This window comes from Oncorhynchus kisutch, linkage group LG23, assembly GCF_002021735.2.
Source record: "Oncorhynchus kisutch isolate 150728-3 linkage group LG23, Okis_V2, whole genome shotgun sequence".
Taxonomy (NCBI): domain Eukaryota; kingdom Metazoa; phylum Chordata; class Actinopteri; order Salmoniformes; family Salmonidae; genus Oncorhynchus; species Oncorhynchus kisutch.
In genome coordinates, this window is record NC_034196.2 from 5,222,676 (window position 1) to 5,239,218 (window position 16,543).

General features: G+C 44.5%; 2 protein-coding genes across 3 annotated transcripts in view; one reads left to right on the forward strand and one right to left on the reverse strand.

Moving 5' to 3' along the window:
• The window catches only part of LOC109877853 (tyrosine-protein kinase JAK2), an 80,823-nt gene extending 71,349 nt beyond the window's left edge, over positions 1–9,474 (forward strand). For both annotated transcript variants that reach the window (XM_020470082.2, XM_020470083.2), the window contains exons 17-24: positions 11–161; positions 428–561; positions 5,113–5,302; positions 5,531–5,655; positions 5,967–6,139; positions 6,490–6,607; positions 6,908–7,021; positions 8,405–9,474. In XM_020470082.2, the coding sequence (XP_020325671.1) occupies positions 11–161; positions 428–561; positions 5,113–5,302; positions 5,531–5,655; positions 5,967–6,139; positions 6,490–6,607; positions 6,908–7,021; positions 8,405–8,542 (1,143 nt within the window). In that variant the 3' untranslated portion in view covers positions 8,543–9,474. The remainder of the gene's footprint in view (positions 1–10; positions 162–427; positions 562–5,112; positions 5,303–5,530; positions 5,656–5,966; positions 6,140–6,489; positions 6,608–6,907; positions 7,022–8,404) is intronic.
• A 1,289-nt stretch (positions 9,475–10,763) lies between these two features.
• Positions 10,764–16,319, reverse strand: LOC109877824 (relaxin-3). Its single transcript, XM_020470042.2, has 2 exons — positions 15,757–16,319; positions 10,764–11,761 (listed from the first exon to the last, which is right to left on the reverse strand). Exons 1-2 carry the CDS (start codon positions 15,932–15,934, stop codon positions 11,379–11,381), a joined length of 561 nt encoding a protein of 186 aa, XP_020325631.1. The 5' UTR covers positions 15,935–16,319; the 3' UTR covers positions 10,764–11,378.
• Between the last annotated feature and the right edge of the window lie 224 nt (positions 16,320–16,543).

Consider the following 16,543-nt stretch of genomic DNA (forward strand, 5'->3'; position numbering starts at 1 on the left):
CCCTATGTAGAAATGCCTGTTCTATGAGGACCGCCACCAGCTGCCTGCTCCGAAGTGGACAGAGCTGGCCAATCTCATCAACAGCTGTATGGACTATGAGCCCTCCAACAGACCTTCCTTCAGAGCTGTCATCAGAGACCTCAACAGCCTCTTCACTCCTGGTCAGTAGCCCTCATCTTTCTACTGCTCTGCCGACAGACAAAGATGTCATTCTAGTCATTTTACTAAAACCTGATGATGTTCCAATGGCTCAGCGTGTAGAACCATGGTGCTGGCAACATTAGGGTTGTGGTTTCGATTCTCGAGTGGACTACTTATACTGAATATAGGCGATGGGTCATTTTGGGTAGCATATTATTATTGTTGTTTAGTTGATTTACAGAAGGTCTCATGGATTGATTGTGTTCCGTCCTGTCTCCTGTTCCAGACTATGAGTTGCTGGTGGAGAGTGACATGGTGCCCAACAGGACCAGAGGGTTTGGGTTCCCAGGGACTTTTGAGAACCAGGAGCCCGCTCTGTTTGAAGAGAGACATCTCATCTTCCTCAAGCAGCTGGGGAAGGTTAGACGCGCGCAGCTACACACACACACACTCTCTCTCTTCATTATGCTAGTTTATGCACCGTCTGTGGTTGTAGTTTTTCCCCCCTCTTTTGTAGTTTTTCCCCTCTTTTATAGTTTTTCCCCCTCTTGTAGTTTTTTCCCCCCTCTTTTGTAGTTTTCCCCCTCTTTTGTAGTTTTCCCCCCTCTCTTCTAGTTTTCCCCCTCTTGTAGTTTTTCCCCCCTCTTTTTGTAGTTTTCCCCCTCTTTTGTAGTTTTTCCCCCCTCTTTTATAGTTTTTCCCCTCTTTTATAGTTTTTCCCCTCTTTTGTAGTTTTCCCCCCTCTCTTGTAGTTTTTCCCCTCTTTTGTAGTTTTTTCCCCTCTTTTGTAGTTTTTTCCCCTCTTTTGTAGTTTTTCCCCCCTCTCTTGTGGTTTTTCCCCCCTCTCTTGTGGTTTTTCCCCCCTCTCTTGTGGTTTTTTCCCCCCTCTCTTGTAGTTTTTCCCTCCTCTCTTGTAGTTTTTCCCTCCTCTCTTGTAGTTTCCCCCCCTCTCTTGTAGTTTCCCCCCCTCTCTTGTAGTTTTCCCCCTCTCTTGTAGTTTTCCCCCTCTCTTGTAGTTTTCCCCCTCTCTTGTAGTTTTCCCCCTCTCTTGTAGTTTTCCCCCTCTCTTGTAGTTTTCCCCCCCTCTCTTGTAGTTTTCCCCCCTCTCTCGTAGTTTTTCCCCCCTCTCTCGTAGTTTTCCCCCCTCTCTCGTAGTTTTTCCCCTCTTTTGTAGTTTTCCCCTCTTTTGTAGTTTTCCCCTCTTTTGTAGTGTTTCCCCTCTTTTGTAGTGTTTCCCCTCTTTTGTAGTGTTTCCCCTCTTTTGTAGTGTTTCCCCTCTTTTGTAGTGTTTCCCCTCTTTTGTAGTGTTTCCCCTCTTTTGTAGTGTTTCCCCTCTTTTGTAGTGTTTCCCCTCTTTTGTAGTGTTTCCCCTCTTTTGTAGTGTTTCCCCTCTTTTGTAGTTTTCCCCCCCTCTTTTGTAGTTTTCCCCCTCTCTTGTAGTTTTCCCCCTCTCTTGTAGTTTTTCCCCTCTTTTGTAGTTTTTCCCCCCCTCTCTTGTAGTTTTCCTCCTCTCTTGTAGTTTTCCCCCTCTCGTAGTTTTCCTCCTCTCTTGTAGTTTTTCCCCCCTCTTTTGCGCCGTTACATTTCATTTTTACCTCCGTTTTCGCTAGATGAATTGATCAATCACTCACTAATCTCTTCTAGAAGACCACGTCAATATAAATCATACCACAGGATGCGTGAGATAACTAACAGAATTATTTTGGGTTCTTTGGACAAATCACGATTTTGCAGGTGTTAGTAACTTTAGAATTTTGGGAGGGGAGGGGACATTTGAGCCCATAGACTTGCCCGTAACTTGCGAAGAGAGAGGGTAGAGCTTCTTCCTTCTGGTTCCCGATCCTTCTCTTAACCAATATGGACCCAGAACATCTGACCAATTACAAGACTTAACCCTTGTGTTGTCTACGAGTCAAAAGTGACCCGCCACTATGTTTAATAGCAGAGAAAACCACCTAAATTATATTTTTTCAACTTGAAATTGGTTTACTTTTCCTAGACTGACCCCAACATTAGAAAAAAGTGAAACATCGTCTTTGTTCATATTTCCATGAAAGCTGTACACCACCAGGGTACAAAGATTGTCTCAGGGTCATTTTTGTCCCGGCAGTTATAACATTTACACACCACAAAAACCAGACACACACACACACACACAATGAGAAATTGAGATTGTGTGCTACTGATTGAACTCAGACAAAACTGAAGCCATGAGTGCACGTTTCAGTGCCCAACAGGTCGTAGATTTTTTCAGATGTCCAGGAGGAATAGGAGAACAGTGATTTAGAAGAGGAGGAGGTAAGAAGAAGAAGATGTGGAAGAATACAACCCAGAGCAGATACATCATCTTCAGATGAAGAAGAATACAACCCAGAGCAGATACATCATCTTCAGATGAAGAAGAATACAACCCAGAGCAGATACATCATCTTCAGATGAAGAAGAATACAACCCAGAGCAGATACATCATCTTCAGATGAAGAAGAATACAACCCAGAGCAGATACATCATCTTCAGATGAAAAGAAGTCCACACAAGCTGAAAGAGACAGTTTTTTTTGTCAAAGAACAGCTAAATAACATGGTTATTACAACACCACATGACAACAACACCACATGACAACCAGGGCAGGATGGCAGCACAAAATGTCATAAGGATGACCCCAGGGCCCACAAATCAAATCAAATGTATTTATATAGCCCTTCGTACATCAGCTGATATCTCAAAGTGCTGTACAGAAACCCAGCCTAAAACCCCAAACAGCAAGCAATGCAGGTGTAGAAGCACGGTGGCTAGGAAAAACTCCCTAGAAAGGCCAAAACCTAGGAAGAAACCTAGAGAGGAACCAGGCTATGTGGGGTGGCCAGTCCTCTTCTGGCTGTGCCGGGTGGAGATTATAACAGAACATAGCCAAGATGTTCAAATGTTCATAAATGACCAGCATGGTCGTATAATAATAAGGCAGAACAGTTGAAACTGGAGCAGCAGCACGGTCAGATGGACTGGGGACAGCAAGGAGTCATCATGTCAGGTAGTCCTGGGGCATGGTCCTAGGGCTCAGGTCCTCCGAGAGAGAGAAAGAAAGAGAGAAGGAGAGAATTAGAGAATTCACACAGGACACCGAATAGGACAGGAGAAGTACTCCAGATATAACAAACTGACCCTAGCCCCCCGACACATAAACTACTGCAGCATAAATACTGGAGGCTGAGACAGGAGGGGTCCGGAGACACTGTGGCCCCATTCGAGGACACCCCCAGACAGGGCCAAACAGGAAGGATATAACCCCACCCACTTTGCCAAAGCACAGCCCCCACACCACTAGAGGGATATCTTCAACCACCAACTTACCATCCTGAGACAAGGCTGAGTATAGCCCACAAAGATCTCTGCCATGGCACAACCCAAGACATGCAGTTGACCATGCCCAGGACATCGCCTCAACATTCTACATGTGCATCACACCAGCCATTTAAAAAAATCTTCCTGGAGATGACAAATTTGGAGGGTTTCTGTAAGTATCAAGACAACTGGAAAAGGATGAGATTGACCTGCGTGCCTACATAGGGCTGCTAATCTTAGCGGGTGTGTATAGGTCCCGAGGCGAGGCTACATGTAGTCTCTGGGATGCAGAGAGTGGAAGGGCGATTTTTCCATGCCATGATGCCACTGGAAGTCTTTCACACTTTCTCAAGAAGGCTACGATTTGATAACCGTGAGTCAAGACCTGCAAGTCGTGTGAGAGACAAACTGGCAGCTGTAAGAGAGGTCTGGGAGAAGTGGGTGGAGCCATAAGAGAGGTCTGGAAGAAGTGGGTGGAGCCATAAGAGAGGTCTGGGAGAGGTGGGTGGAGCAATAAGAGAGGTGTGGGTGGAGCCATAAGAGGGGTCTGGGAGAAGTGGGTGGAGCCATAAGAGAGGTCTGGGAGAAGTGGGTGGAGCCATAAGAGAGGTGTGGGAGAAGTGGGTGGAGCCATAAGAGAGGTCTGGGAGAAGTGGGTGGAGCCATAAGAGAGGTCTGGGAGAAGTGGGTAGAGCGTCTGCCAAATGTCTACAACCCTGGGCCTGAAGTAACAGTAGATAAGCAACTGGTTCCATTCAGAGGTACATTTTTATTTCTCTAATGTAAGTGATTTTCACTGTTAATTCTATTATGTATTGCTGTAATATCATTGATTTATATGACACAGAGAAGCGGACGAGAGGAGGCCCGGAGAAGAACCAGGGGATGCAGGTTGTGCTTAATGTGACAGATGGACTGAGGGGGCACAATGTCTTTACCTCTTATGAACTCAGCCAGCAGCTCCTGAAGAGGAAGATCACCATGGTTAGAAAGAACAAGTCTGAGCTCCCCCCTGCACTCCTTGCAACAAGGGGGAGAGAGGCCTTCTCATCAAAGTTTGCCTTCACCCCCACCACCACTCTAGTTTCTTACCTCCCATTGAGGAACAAGAATGTGGTCCTCCTGAGCACACTGCACAAAACGTCTGAGATCAGTGATCATGAGGACAGGAAGCCAGCCACAATCTGGAACTACAACCACAACAAAGGAGGCGTGGACAACCTGGACAAGGTGATTGGAACTTACAGCTGCAGGAGGATGACTGCCCGCTGGCCCCTGGTCATCTTCTATAACATCATTGATGCGTCCTCATACAATGTCTTTGGGATATGGAACAAGATCAACCCTACCTGGATGCCTGATAAGCGGAACAAGAGGAGGGTGTTCCTGGAGCAGCTGGGAAAGGCACTTGTAACCACACACATTCAAAGAAGGGAGCACCTCCCTCGCACAGCAGTGCTTGTGAAAGCTGTTCGGGGGGATGAATCTTGTCCTGATCCACCTGAGGCTGCAGCTGGGGCAGGCAAGAGGAGGAGATGCCAATTCTGCCCCCCAGAGAAGGACTAAAACAAATACTATGGGTTAACTGAGATAAGTAACTCACACTGTCTCTCTCTCTCTCTCTCTCAGGGTAACTTTGGCAGTGTGGAGATGTGTAGGTACGATCCTCTGCTCGACAACACAGGGGAGGTGGTGGCAGTCAAGAAGCTGCAGCACAGCACAGCCGAACACCTCAGAGACTTTGAACGTGAGATCGAGATCCTCAAGTCCCTCCAGCATGATAACATCGTCAAGTACAAGGGAGTGTGCTACAGCGCTGGTGAGATCAGTATGTTTTTCAAAGTGTGATGACCACAATCTTCTCTCGGGTCATTGTTCCTTGAATATTCAACTGTTGAGAGGAATCATGCTACTATGTCCCAGCTTTGTACGGTACATGACCATCATAACAAGTACTTTCAATCACTGGAAATGAGTGCAAGCTAAAGTGTTGTAGTGCTATGCATCTGACTGCTGTGCTGTTTATTCAATTCTAACCATATCCTAGGTCGGAGGAACCTGCATCTGATCATGGAGTACCTCCCCTACGGCAGTCTGAGAGACTACCTCGTCAAGAACAAGGATCGCTTCGACTACAAGAAGCTCCTGCTCTATGCCTCACAGATCTGCAAGGTACAGGACTGTTACAGCACAGTACATTGTAATACTGTGCAAATACTTCAAAGACGATTGACCTTTTTTCAAGTCCTGCCCTCCCCATTTACTGCTGCGATGTCCAACAAACTTTTGCAGTGGAGAGCAATTTTCCATTAAAACCAATGGAGAAGAACTGCCAAAAATGTTGTTAAACTCTGTTTCTACTACTTGATTAAATTGAATGCAGGCGGCCCCTTGCTCATCAGGAGACTGGTGTTTGTTACTGTGGACTGTCATTTTTATGACTTCACAGGAACTCACTGAACTCTACTTGTGTGCTCCTGCAGGGCATGGACTACCTGGCGACCAAGCGCTACATCCACAGAGACCTGGCCACCCGTAACATCCTGGTAGAGAGTGAGCTGAGGGTGAAGATAGGAGACTTTGGGCTCACCAAGGTCCTGCCTCAGGACAAGGACTACTACACCGTCAGAGAGCCGGGAGAGAGCCCCATCTTCTGGTGAGAAATAATACTGCAACTTCTTTAACAGGCAGTGGGAGAATTGTGGTTAAAACAGTAGTCGATTGTTACTTTTATTAATGAAATTAGTCACAAATGAGCTCACTAATTGGCAAGCACCAATATACCAATCCTACATTTTGAAAAAAAGGATTGACTGTTTATTGTTGTGGAAACTATTTTAACTAATGATTGACTGTATATTTGACTTAGATACCCTTTATAACCCCTTTTTAAAGGGTCTCTTTTAAAAAAAAGCTTTTTATATCACTGCTGTGTGTATGTTTTATATGCATTTGTGTGTATGCTTATTTGCATTTGTAAGTTCATTTTTCTTGGTTGTGTTGAAGGTATGCCCCCGAGTCGCTGACTGAGAGCAAGTTTTCAGTGGGCTCTGACGTGTGGAGCTTTGGAGTGGTCCTGTACGAGCTGTACACCCACAGCGACAAGGACTGCAGTCCTCCAGCCGTACGTCTCTGTACCTTTTTTTTAGCTTTCCTCTTCTACCTCACACGGTCATTCTTCGTCTCTCATCACTTTTCTCAACTGTCTCCCTCAACCGTTCTCTCTTTTGATACTGCCAACTTGTACAAAAGTGCAAAGAGCTTGATTAAGACTTGTCGTAGTCGTCATTGTGACCATTAAAGACTATTTCTTGTACCATGTGGTGTCTCTGTATATGGTTAATAGAAATGAGCTAATTTGATTAGTTTACCTACCATCCTTAAACTGCTGTAATTAACCTAGCCCCCCCCCCCCCCCCCCCAGGTGTTCATGGATAAGATGGGCCGTGACAAGCAGGGTCAGATGATAGTGTATCACCTCATTGATCTCCTGAAGAGAGGATACAGACTCCCTGCTCCCCAGGGCTGTCCTGAGGAGGTGAGGCTGACCGTCTGTTTCTGTGTCTTGTGTATATCTGGTTGCCATCTAAACAAAATCGTAAGGCAGCCTCTGTAACTGTTTTACATATTGTATGTTTTTAGGTGTTTATTTTTGTTTTTTTTATACTCTTTTTAGTTTTTGATTAGTAATTGAGTTGTTGATTGGATATATCTGGCTGTTTTCACCCACGGAGTTGCAGGACTGATGGCAGGATGACTTGTTAGGTTTAGCTAGCTGGCTAATATTTGCGTTTTAAAAGATGCATTTCAACACCGGCTGCTTCTGGATCAGTGGTGACCTGACTGCAGTATGGAAATGGCAGCGAGCTCGTAGCGAGGAGGACTGCTGCTCTGGACTGATGTGTTGTGGGCTTTTTTTCTGCGCTGTAGCAGCACCCAAGTGGGTGCTACACGTTAGTTGTGGTGGAATACCAAGTCCAGGCTACAGAGAGGCTGAGCTGTGGACGACATCAGGGCCAGCAAGCCAATTGCATCATTATATTTCTATGGCATCAACTGACATCACCATCATCTAACTCCGTTTAGGAGCCAGAGACCGCTGATCTGCTGAGGGAGTCCTGCTCTGTGGCTATGACAATGTCGTCCTGCTCTGTGGCTATGACAATGTCGTCCTGCTCTGTGGCTACGACAATGTCGTCCTTCTCTGTGGCTATGACAATGTCGTCCTGCTCTGTGGCTATGACAATGTCGTCCTGCTATGACAATGTCGTCCTGCTCTGCGGCCTTGACAATGTCGTCCTGCTCTGCGGCCTTGACAATGTCGTCCTGCTCTGCGGCTATGACAATGTCGTCCTGCTCTGCGGCCATGACAATGTCGTCCTGCTCTGCGGCTATGACAATGTCGTCCTGCTCTGCGGCTATGACAATGTCGTCCTGCTCTGTGGCTATGACAATGTCGTCCTGCTCTGTGGCTATGACAATGTCGTCGTGCTCTGTGGCTATGACAATGTCGTCGTGCTCTGAGGCTATGACAATGTCGTCCTGCTCTGCGGCTATGACAATGTCGTCCTGCTCTGCGGCTATGACAATGTCGTCCTGCTCTGCGGCTATGACAATGTCGTCCTGCTCTGCGGCTATGACAATGTCGTCCTGCTCTGTGGCTATGACAATGTCGTCCTGCTCTGTGGCTATGACAATGTCGTCCTGTCCTTTTTGTTTTGTTATGTTATACTGTATGTGCAACCCAATTCTGCCTATTCTGGCCAGGTCTACTGTGTAGCTTGTACCTACAATGTTACATTTTTTGAACCATTTATTAAAGAGGACTTTTGTGTGTCATCCTCAATGATTTTAAGTGCATTATCCACTTGTGTGCTTGTATTGCGTTTTAAATTGTCAAATGTACCTATTTACTCCTCAGATCCACAACATGATGACAGAGTGCTGGAATGGTGACCCAGGTCTGCGGCCCACCTTCAAGAAGTTAGCCCAGAGTGTGGACACGTTCCGGGACAGTGAAGAGGGCTCTACTGGAGGTGACCTGGCCCAGCCCACATGATCACCTTGTCCAGTAAAGAAACGCTCATTTTCCATTGTAAAACGTTTTGCTATGGTGTGCCCTAATCAATACAACCCTGACGACGCCTTAACTCTCAGACTACGACAATGGAGTCACTTGAGCCAACAGTCTTCTGGAGCAGATAGGAGGAGCAAACGGGGAGGATTACCAATGGCATTCTGGGAGAAATCACAAAAAGACAATATTGAAGTCTGCCTTTGTGTGCGAACCTAGCCCCTTTTTTCCACTGATTTGGGGAAGGGAAATGACCACATGCTGTTCCTTTGCTGTTGTGTTTTCACCGTGCCTATTATGACTTATTTTGGGCTCTGGCCTCAGACTTCAGCACAGGCAGAACACACTCAGCTGTTGTATATGCTGATGCTAATGGCAGCACAGAAACACGTCAAGGATAGCAATACGGAAGACGTACATTTAGTAAAGACGTTAAGACTGTTCCATCTGCCTGCCTCCCTCATCTCAAGTGGATTATGTCAAACCACCTTTTCTCTTTGTCACGGTAATCCACATTGCGTTAATGTGCCATCATCTGACCTGCTGACCTCCCCATTGGAATATGGATATGCACTTCTGCCGGATCAGTAGTACGTATAAGAACATGGACGAAACTGTTTTGTCTGTCAGTGTATTTAGGTTGTCATGGCAGCCGTGTAGTTAGTGTTTTGAGTGAACATATTTGTTATTTTTCATTAAAAGAAAAGTGATAATCTATGATCATGGCGAGGAAAGGGTTTTAACATGTATTTATATCATTGGTTTATACAAGCCAGTGTTACCTGTTTGTGAGTTGAACGTAAGTCTGCTGGTGTTGCATTTGAGTTATAATGCTTAGGGTAAATTGATTGTAAAATATCAGCTATTTTATATCAATGCAGTCGTACAGTATTAAAGGGTATGTTATTGCAAAACTGGTCAGAAATGGATTTTATTGCATTAGTGGCATGTTTAACGGCCATTTTATTTGGTTGTATTCATTCTCTTGAGTGGAACGTTGGTGACAGTGGCTCTTTCATCTCCATCCACACCGTCAGCCCTCAAAAAAGGTCACTTATACACATGACAATTTGCACATACACACACACACACATATCAGACCTGGGTTCAAATACATGTGTATTTGAGTGTCTGTTATTTCAATGACTTTTTTCGTATGTATCTGAGTATTTTCAAAATACACAGAAAACGATGACTTGTTCAAAACTTTCCTTGAACGCTATTTGAACCCCTTTACAAATACTTTGCTGCTCCGTGTCCAACGAGCTTTTAGAAATGGGTTTTTAAAACATAACATGGCATCTTGTCCCTCTATCATGACACACCAATGTAAAGTATGGGCTTCATATTGCGATTTAATAAGTCAAATGAGACCTGCATAGCTTCGATTTCAAACGAAACTTAACTACATTCACACCAAATATTTATTTGAAAACACTGTCTTTCATATGCTTCCAATTATATGTATTTTAAGTCGTTGTAAATACATGCAAATCTTTCCAAATAGTTTTGTTCTTTTTTCCCAAAATTCAACTACTTGTTCTTTCAAATTAATATGCTCTAAATATTTGTTATGAAATGTAATCGCACACACCACAGAGAAACCTGTTTCTATTTAAGGCGACTGGTGACTTATCAATTACTCAGGTGTAGTAGTTCTACAGTCAAGGGATGGTCTCCCACGGAGAAAACTGTTGTGATTGCTTGGAGGCTAAATGGGGTAGGATCCTCGTAAACCAGTGAGTCCCTGTTAAAACTAGCTGTGTGAAATCCCTCTCGGGTACACCTTGGTAGTGGTGGTGATAGTAAGAGTAATGTTCTGTGGAGGTATGGTAGTCATTGCAATAACCGTTATTGTGTCTGGTGGATCCTCCTGTCCTCATGGCTGACTTAGCACAACTAGCTGCAGGTCTGGGCCACCAGCTAACTGTTATTGTTTCCATGGTAAACCAGGAGAGTAGTAGAGGGGGGGGAAGCTATTAAGGGACATAAGAGCTTATTTTTCCTTAATGCCTGACTGTTACCATGGCGTCAGCTACAGTAAACATTGAGTAATGGCTAACAATGTGGTTTTACCCCAGGTCGAATGCAGACATGAAATGATTTATTTTTGATGAACCTAATAAATACCAATGTGTAATTATATAGCGAGCACATTTTTTGCTTTTCCATTTAGTGGATGAGACATTTCGACGTGGACAAGATGTGATTTCCAAAATAGACTTTATATTGATGTTCAATGAGTTGTACATTTACATACACTTAACATATGTTCACAGTATTTCGATGGGGTATTCTTGGTGGGGATGCATTTTAAGTCATTCAAACAATTGTATTTCTCAGGGAAGTGCATAAGTGCTCTTGCTTCAGTAATTCATTTAATGATGAAACAACATTTGAGCAATAACACATGCAAACTATTTGCCTTGCACATTATACAGAAAAGCATACAAAGCCATTTAAACAGCTAGCCCGGCGTTCCCAAACCTGGTCCTTGGGACCCCAAGGAGTGCACATTTAGTTTTTTGCCCTAACCACTACACAGCTGATTTTGAATGATCCAGCTTGATGATTATTGGAATTAGCTGTGTAGTGCCAGGGTAAAACCCAAACGTGCACTCCTTGGGGTCCTGAGGACCGAGTTTGGGAACCCCTGAGCCAGCCTGTGTTGAAATTTCTCCCATCAACAACCTAGTCAAACACTGAAAAGAAAACAGCTAACCTTTCACCCACACTCCAATAACACAGAGAGGTGTGTGGTCAGATAAACCCAGGCTAGCGCAGCTCTACCTCCACCATCCTGTTGCCCACTGCCCCAGTCTCAGCACAAACGCCCAATGTCATTCTTAGTGCAACCCTGGTTGCAGCACATGCCAGCTACGCCCAAGGAAAAGTTGCTCTTTCGCCTGTTGCGGCGTTGCCAATTGATGCTTGGGCTCCTGGCCAGCTCTCTGGCTCCCCCCACTCCTCCCAACACCGATGCATGATTCTGGAGCTCTTCACTGGGGTCGAGGTTGGCCACGGACCCCCTATGGTCTCCCACTCCACCCAGGAGTGAGAGAAGTTCAGCCAGGGAGGTAGGGGATGAGGAGGAGAGCTGGAGAGGGTGGTCTGCTACTGCGGCCTGGTCCAGACCTTGAGGCCAGTTGAGTCTGCTGTCCTCGCCCTCTCTGACATCACTATGGGAGCTGGCATGGAAGAGATCTGGAAGAGGTCAGAGCATAGGGGGGGGACAGTCAGTAGGGGTGAGTACACCTCTTGGTTGTCATCATCCAATCAAGATGAGCCGATAACTATCTGATCAAGTATTGTTGCTTCTATAGAAGGTTTTAAAACGTCTCCTTTCTGCCGACTGCCTCTTCATTGTGACCAGATTCCCTCATCCCTCCCTGTATGCAAACTAATCCAACCTGCCTTGGACCTTCCCTTATGACACAAGCTGTGTAAATCAACAGGAAAGAAAAGCATACTTTTATACTCACATAATTACGGCCTACTTTTGTTACCCAACAAATGTAATACTGGGCTTAACACTGTCCCCATAACCTCATCAGCTCATGCACTACTTTTTATTTGTAATTGCGGAAGTGGCCTCGCTCATGCTTACAGAAAGCTATGCGCCTTTACGAATCAGTTTGGACATCTTCTGCACTTTATTGCTAGCTATTAGTCTGGAAAATGCTCAGATTCACAGAATATAATGGAACAGAATTCAATGAAGATTTTGCCTTAGCCTACACTAGACCTAAACAGTTCTACCAAAGGAACAGAAATGTAACATGCTGGGAGAATGACTGTGGTTCCTTCCAAATAATTGATCAGTGACAATTCCGAAACAGTCACTTTCACTCAGAGGGTTGATAGACTGATATAGGCCTACTACAAATGTGTTGGGGATGATGTGATGGACGATGATGGAGTCGCAGTAGAAGAGCGCAGTGCCTGACAAGTGTATGGCAAGGTACATTATGTGGACACCTGCTCCTTGGGCATTAATATGGAGTTGCCCTCCCCCCTGCAATAACAGCCTCCACTATTCTGGGAAGGCTTTCCACTCAATGTTGGAACATTTGCTTCCATTCAGCCACAAGAACATTAGTGAGGTCAGGCACTGATGTTGGGTGATTAGGCCTGGCTCGCAGTCGGTGTTCCAATTCATCCCAAAAGTGTTCAATGGGGTTGAGGTCAGGGCTCTGTGCAGGCCAGTCAAGTTCTTCCACAACGGTCTCGACAAAGCATTTCTGTATGGACGGGGCCATTGTCATGCTGAAACGGGAAAGGGCCTTCTCCAAACTGTTGCCACACAGTTGGAAGTACAGAATCATCTAGACTGTCATCATATGCTGTAGCATTAAGATCTCTCTTCACTGGAACTAAGGGGCCTAGCCCGAACAATGAAAAACAGCCCCAGACCATTTTTCCTCCTACACCAAACTTTACAGTTGCATTAGGGCAGGTATTGTTTTCCTGGCATCCACCAAACCCAGATTCGTCCATCGGACTGCCAGATGATGAATCACATCACGCTTCACCAATCCAGAGAAGCATTTCCACTGCTCCAGAGTCCAATAGTGGCGAGCTTCTCACCACGCTTCACACCACAAGCCGATGCTTGACATTGCGCATGGTGATTTTATGCTTGTGTGCGGCTGCTCAGCCATGGCAAGCCATTTCATGATGCACCCGTTATTGTACTGACATTGCTTGAAAAGGTAGTTTGGAAATTGGTAGTGAGTGTTGCAACTGAGGAAAGACCATTTTTACGCACTGCAGCTCTCGGCGGTCCTGTTCTGTGAGCTTGTGTGGCCTACCAATTCACAGCTGAACCGTTGTTGCTCCTAGACATTTCTACTTTACGATAACAGTACCTATTTGACCGGGGCAGCTTTAACACCTGTCAGCAACAGGTGTGGCTAAAATATCCAAATCCACTCATTTGAAGGGGTGTCCACATATTTTTGTATATTGTATATATTGTAGGCCTAACCTTTAGAGCCAGAGTGGATTTTTATACAATTTCCATAGACAAGCCACTATTATATACTGGACAAACACAACATGTAGTGTTAGTTTCATGAGCTGAAATAAAAGATCACAGAAATTTTGCACACAGATTTGATTACATCCCTGTTAGTGAGCGTTTCTCCTCTGCCAAGATAATCCATCCACTTGACAGGTGTGGCATATCAAGACGCTGATTAAACAGCATGATCATTACACAGGTGCACCTTGTGCTGGGGTCAATAAAAGTCCACACAACACAATGCCACAGATGTCTCAAGTTTTGAGGGAGTGCAATTGGCATGCTGACTGCAGGAATGTCCACTGGAGCTGTTGTGAGAGGATTTTATGTTCATTTCTCTACCATAAGCCGCCTCCAATGTCATTTTAGAGAATTTGGCAGTACATTCAACCGGCCTCACAACCACCAGACCATGTGTAACCACGCCAGCCCAGGACAACCACATCTGGCTTCTTCACCTGAGACCAGCCACTCGGACAGCTGATGAAAATGTCTGTCTGTAATAAAGCCCTTTTGTGTGGGCCTATGATCTCCCACCCATGGCTGCACCCCTGCCCAGTCATGTGAAATACATAGATTAGGGCCTAAGTAATTTATTTAAGTTGACTGATACTTTAAGAAAAACTCAATCAAATCGTTATTTGTTGTATGTTGCGTTTATATTTTCGTTCAGTATAAATACCACTGTTTTAATATCTGATAATAGCAACATGAATTATAAATGTAAATTCAGAATGAACCGATATATGTCAAGTCTACTGCGAATGCATTTTTACATTTCAACCACGATGCAAAACTGCACTTACGAGATGCGGTTCGAATACAGCCCACAATACAAAAATGTTAATTAAACGGTCAGCATTTCATTATCTCTATCATCCACAGCGCTGTCCAGAATGAACGGTGGGCGTTGGTGGGATCATGGGATGGCCACAATACTGCATCCAGCTCCAAATAAAAATGGGCTCTGGGTTATCCCATTCCTACTATTAGTCATTGACCTTTCTTTAAGATGTTTTCAAATATTTGATGTTGCGCTGGCATTGGACATGTGAACCCTTTCTCGTGTATTCGGAACGATATCTTCGTAAATGTCTTTATTTCTATACGTGTTATCCAATTCCAATTGGACTATGGCATCCGACCACAGTGCCAGAAGGCACTTGGTTTCTATTGAAGACCATGATCTTAATTCTGGAGGATTTGTAGAGGTAACCTGTCGTTGTCCATACTTAATACCTCGACTGGCCGGTGTGATGTATTTTATGAGGGCGGGACAACCGTGAAATTGGCCAAATTTATAGGCTATGCTTTTGTTGTCAGGATTTGTTTATACTTCGAGAATATCCTTACAAGATGCGTCTTGGCTACCTCCGGAGGTGGTCAGAAAGATCTGATCAAAATCAGTTCACAATGAATATTTTGATTGTCTATCGGCCTGCCTGTCGACAAATATGGGCACAATCAGAATGTGAACAAGAGACAAGAGAACAAGAGTATTTTAGAGCCAGGTATAAACGAGACTAGTGAGACACTCATTATGTATTTATTTTAATCTACACTTTAATGCATAGACTCATGTGAATGCATACAATGACAGTGAAAATCCCCCAAAATGCTGTTTTTTTTTTTTTAAATCTGTAAAAATCAGAGGTTACTGCACGACCGTACTAATAATTGAAAGCGCTCTTAACTTTTACATAGGAAATTACAAAATAATGTTGATTGCGTTTCAATTAGTATACTTCTCAGTAATCAGTCCAACAGGGTACCATATTTCTACAGAGGAAAAAGCAGCGATCACTATTTTCTAATTCTCCAACCAATAAACTGTGGGTGGTTCTGAAGTAGGCTACTATCACTATCACGCTGAAACGTCTCTCCATCGTTCTCTGGGACAGAATTGACCAAATGTACCAAAATCTTGATTGAATAGATGCGCCGTTCTTTCAAACACCTAGACTGCAAATTTGGATTTTAGACCATAGCTTGTTGTATCTTTTAAAATCGAAAATAAGACTGAGTAGGCCTACCAAAACGATTTAATGCGGTTCCCAAATCACATGAGATTTACACAATACGTCTTACTGCAGCTGCGGAGAAAAGTACAAGTTTGACCAGTTCAACATCATCGACAAGTGTTTGCATGAATAACCTTAAAGATGTAGCTACTTACCCAAGTCTTCATCTAAGGACCGTTTCCAACGGGACCCGCCGCACGTGAAGATAACGGCTCTTATGAACTCTCTGCCGCACAGTTTCATCCCATTGTCTCGCGATAGGCTTTGAGTGCTTGTACACATTAACAAAGTACCAACACACACAAGGATGACAAAGGAAAGCTTTGGTAGCATTTTCAGTTTAGAGCTGGTTTCCTTGTGAGAGTGATGAACTAAAGTTACCCTACAGTGTGTGTGGTCCTGGTGCAGGTGTGTTCTGAGATGCTATGCTGTTCAGTGAGTCCACGTTCTCTTGTCAATGTAGACTTCAATAGGATGTCATTAGGTACCTCACTATCCCGTGATGCTTCTTGTGGTCTGTTTGCTACTGGTCCATCTTTTATAGTCACTAACCCCACACCATTGCCATCCTGGGTGTGAGTCATATTACTCTACACTCCATCCACCTCCGCCTGATAACAACCCCCAACAATTGCACTGAGGCTTGCAAGAGTGGCCCTGGAAGATGTTTAGGGGTGGGGGTGCTTACATTTTTTGGTACTCTCATACAGGATTAGTAAAGTCCTAGTGGACTACTTTTGTAAGAAAAAATATACCCCCCCCCCCCCCCCCCCCAACTTGAAATTCTGACTCATCAGGGGGTGCTGCAACACGCTCAGAACCCCTAGCCGCGTGTGCATGCTCTCTCACACACACACAAAGAATGTGTAGAAAAGGATTCCAGACACTTTAGATACATAATAAATAATGAATTAATGTTTTTTTAATACGTATTCTGGGTAT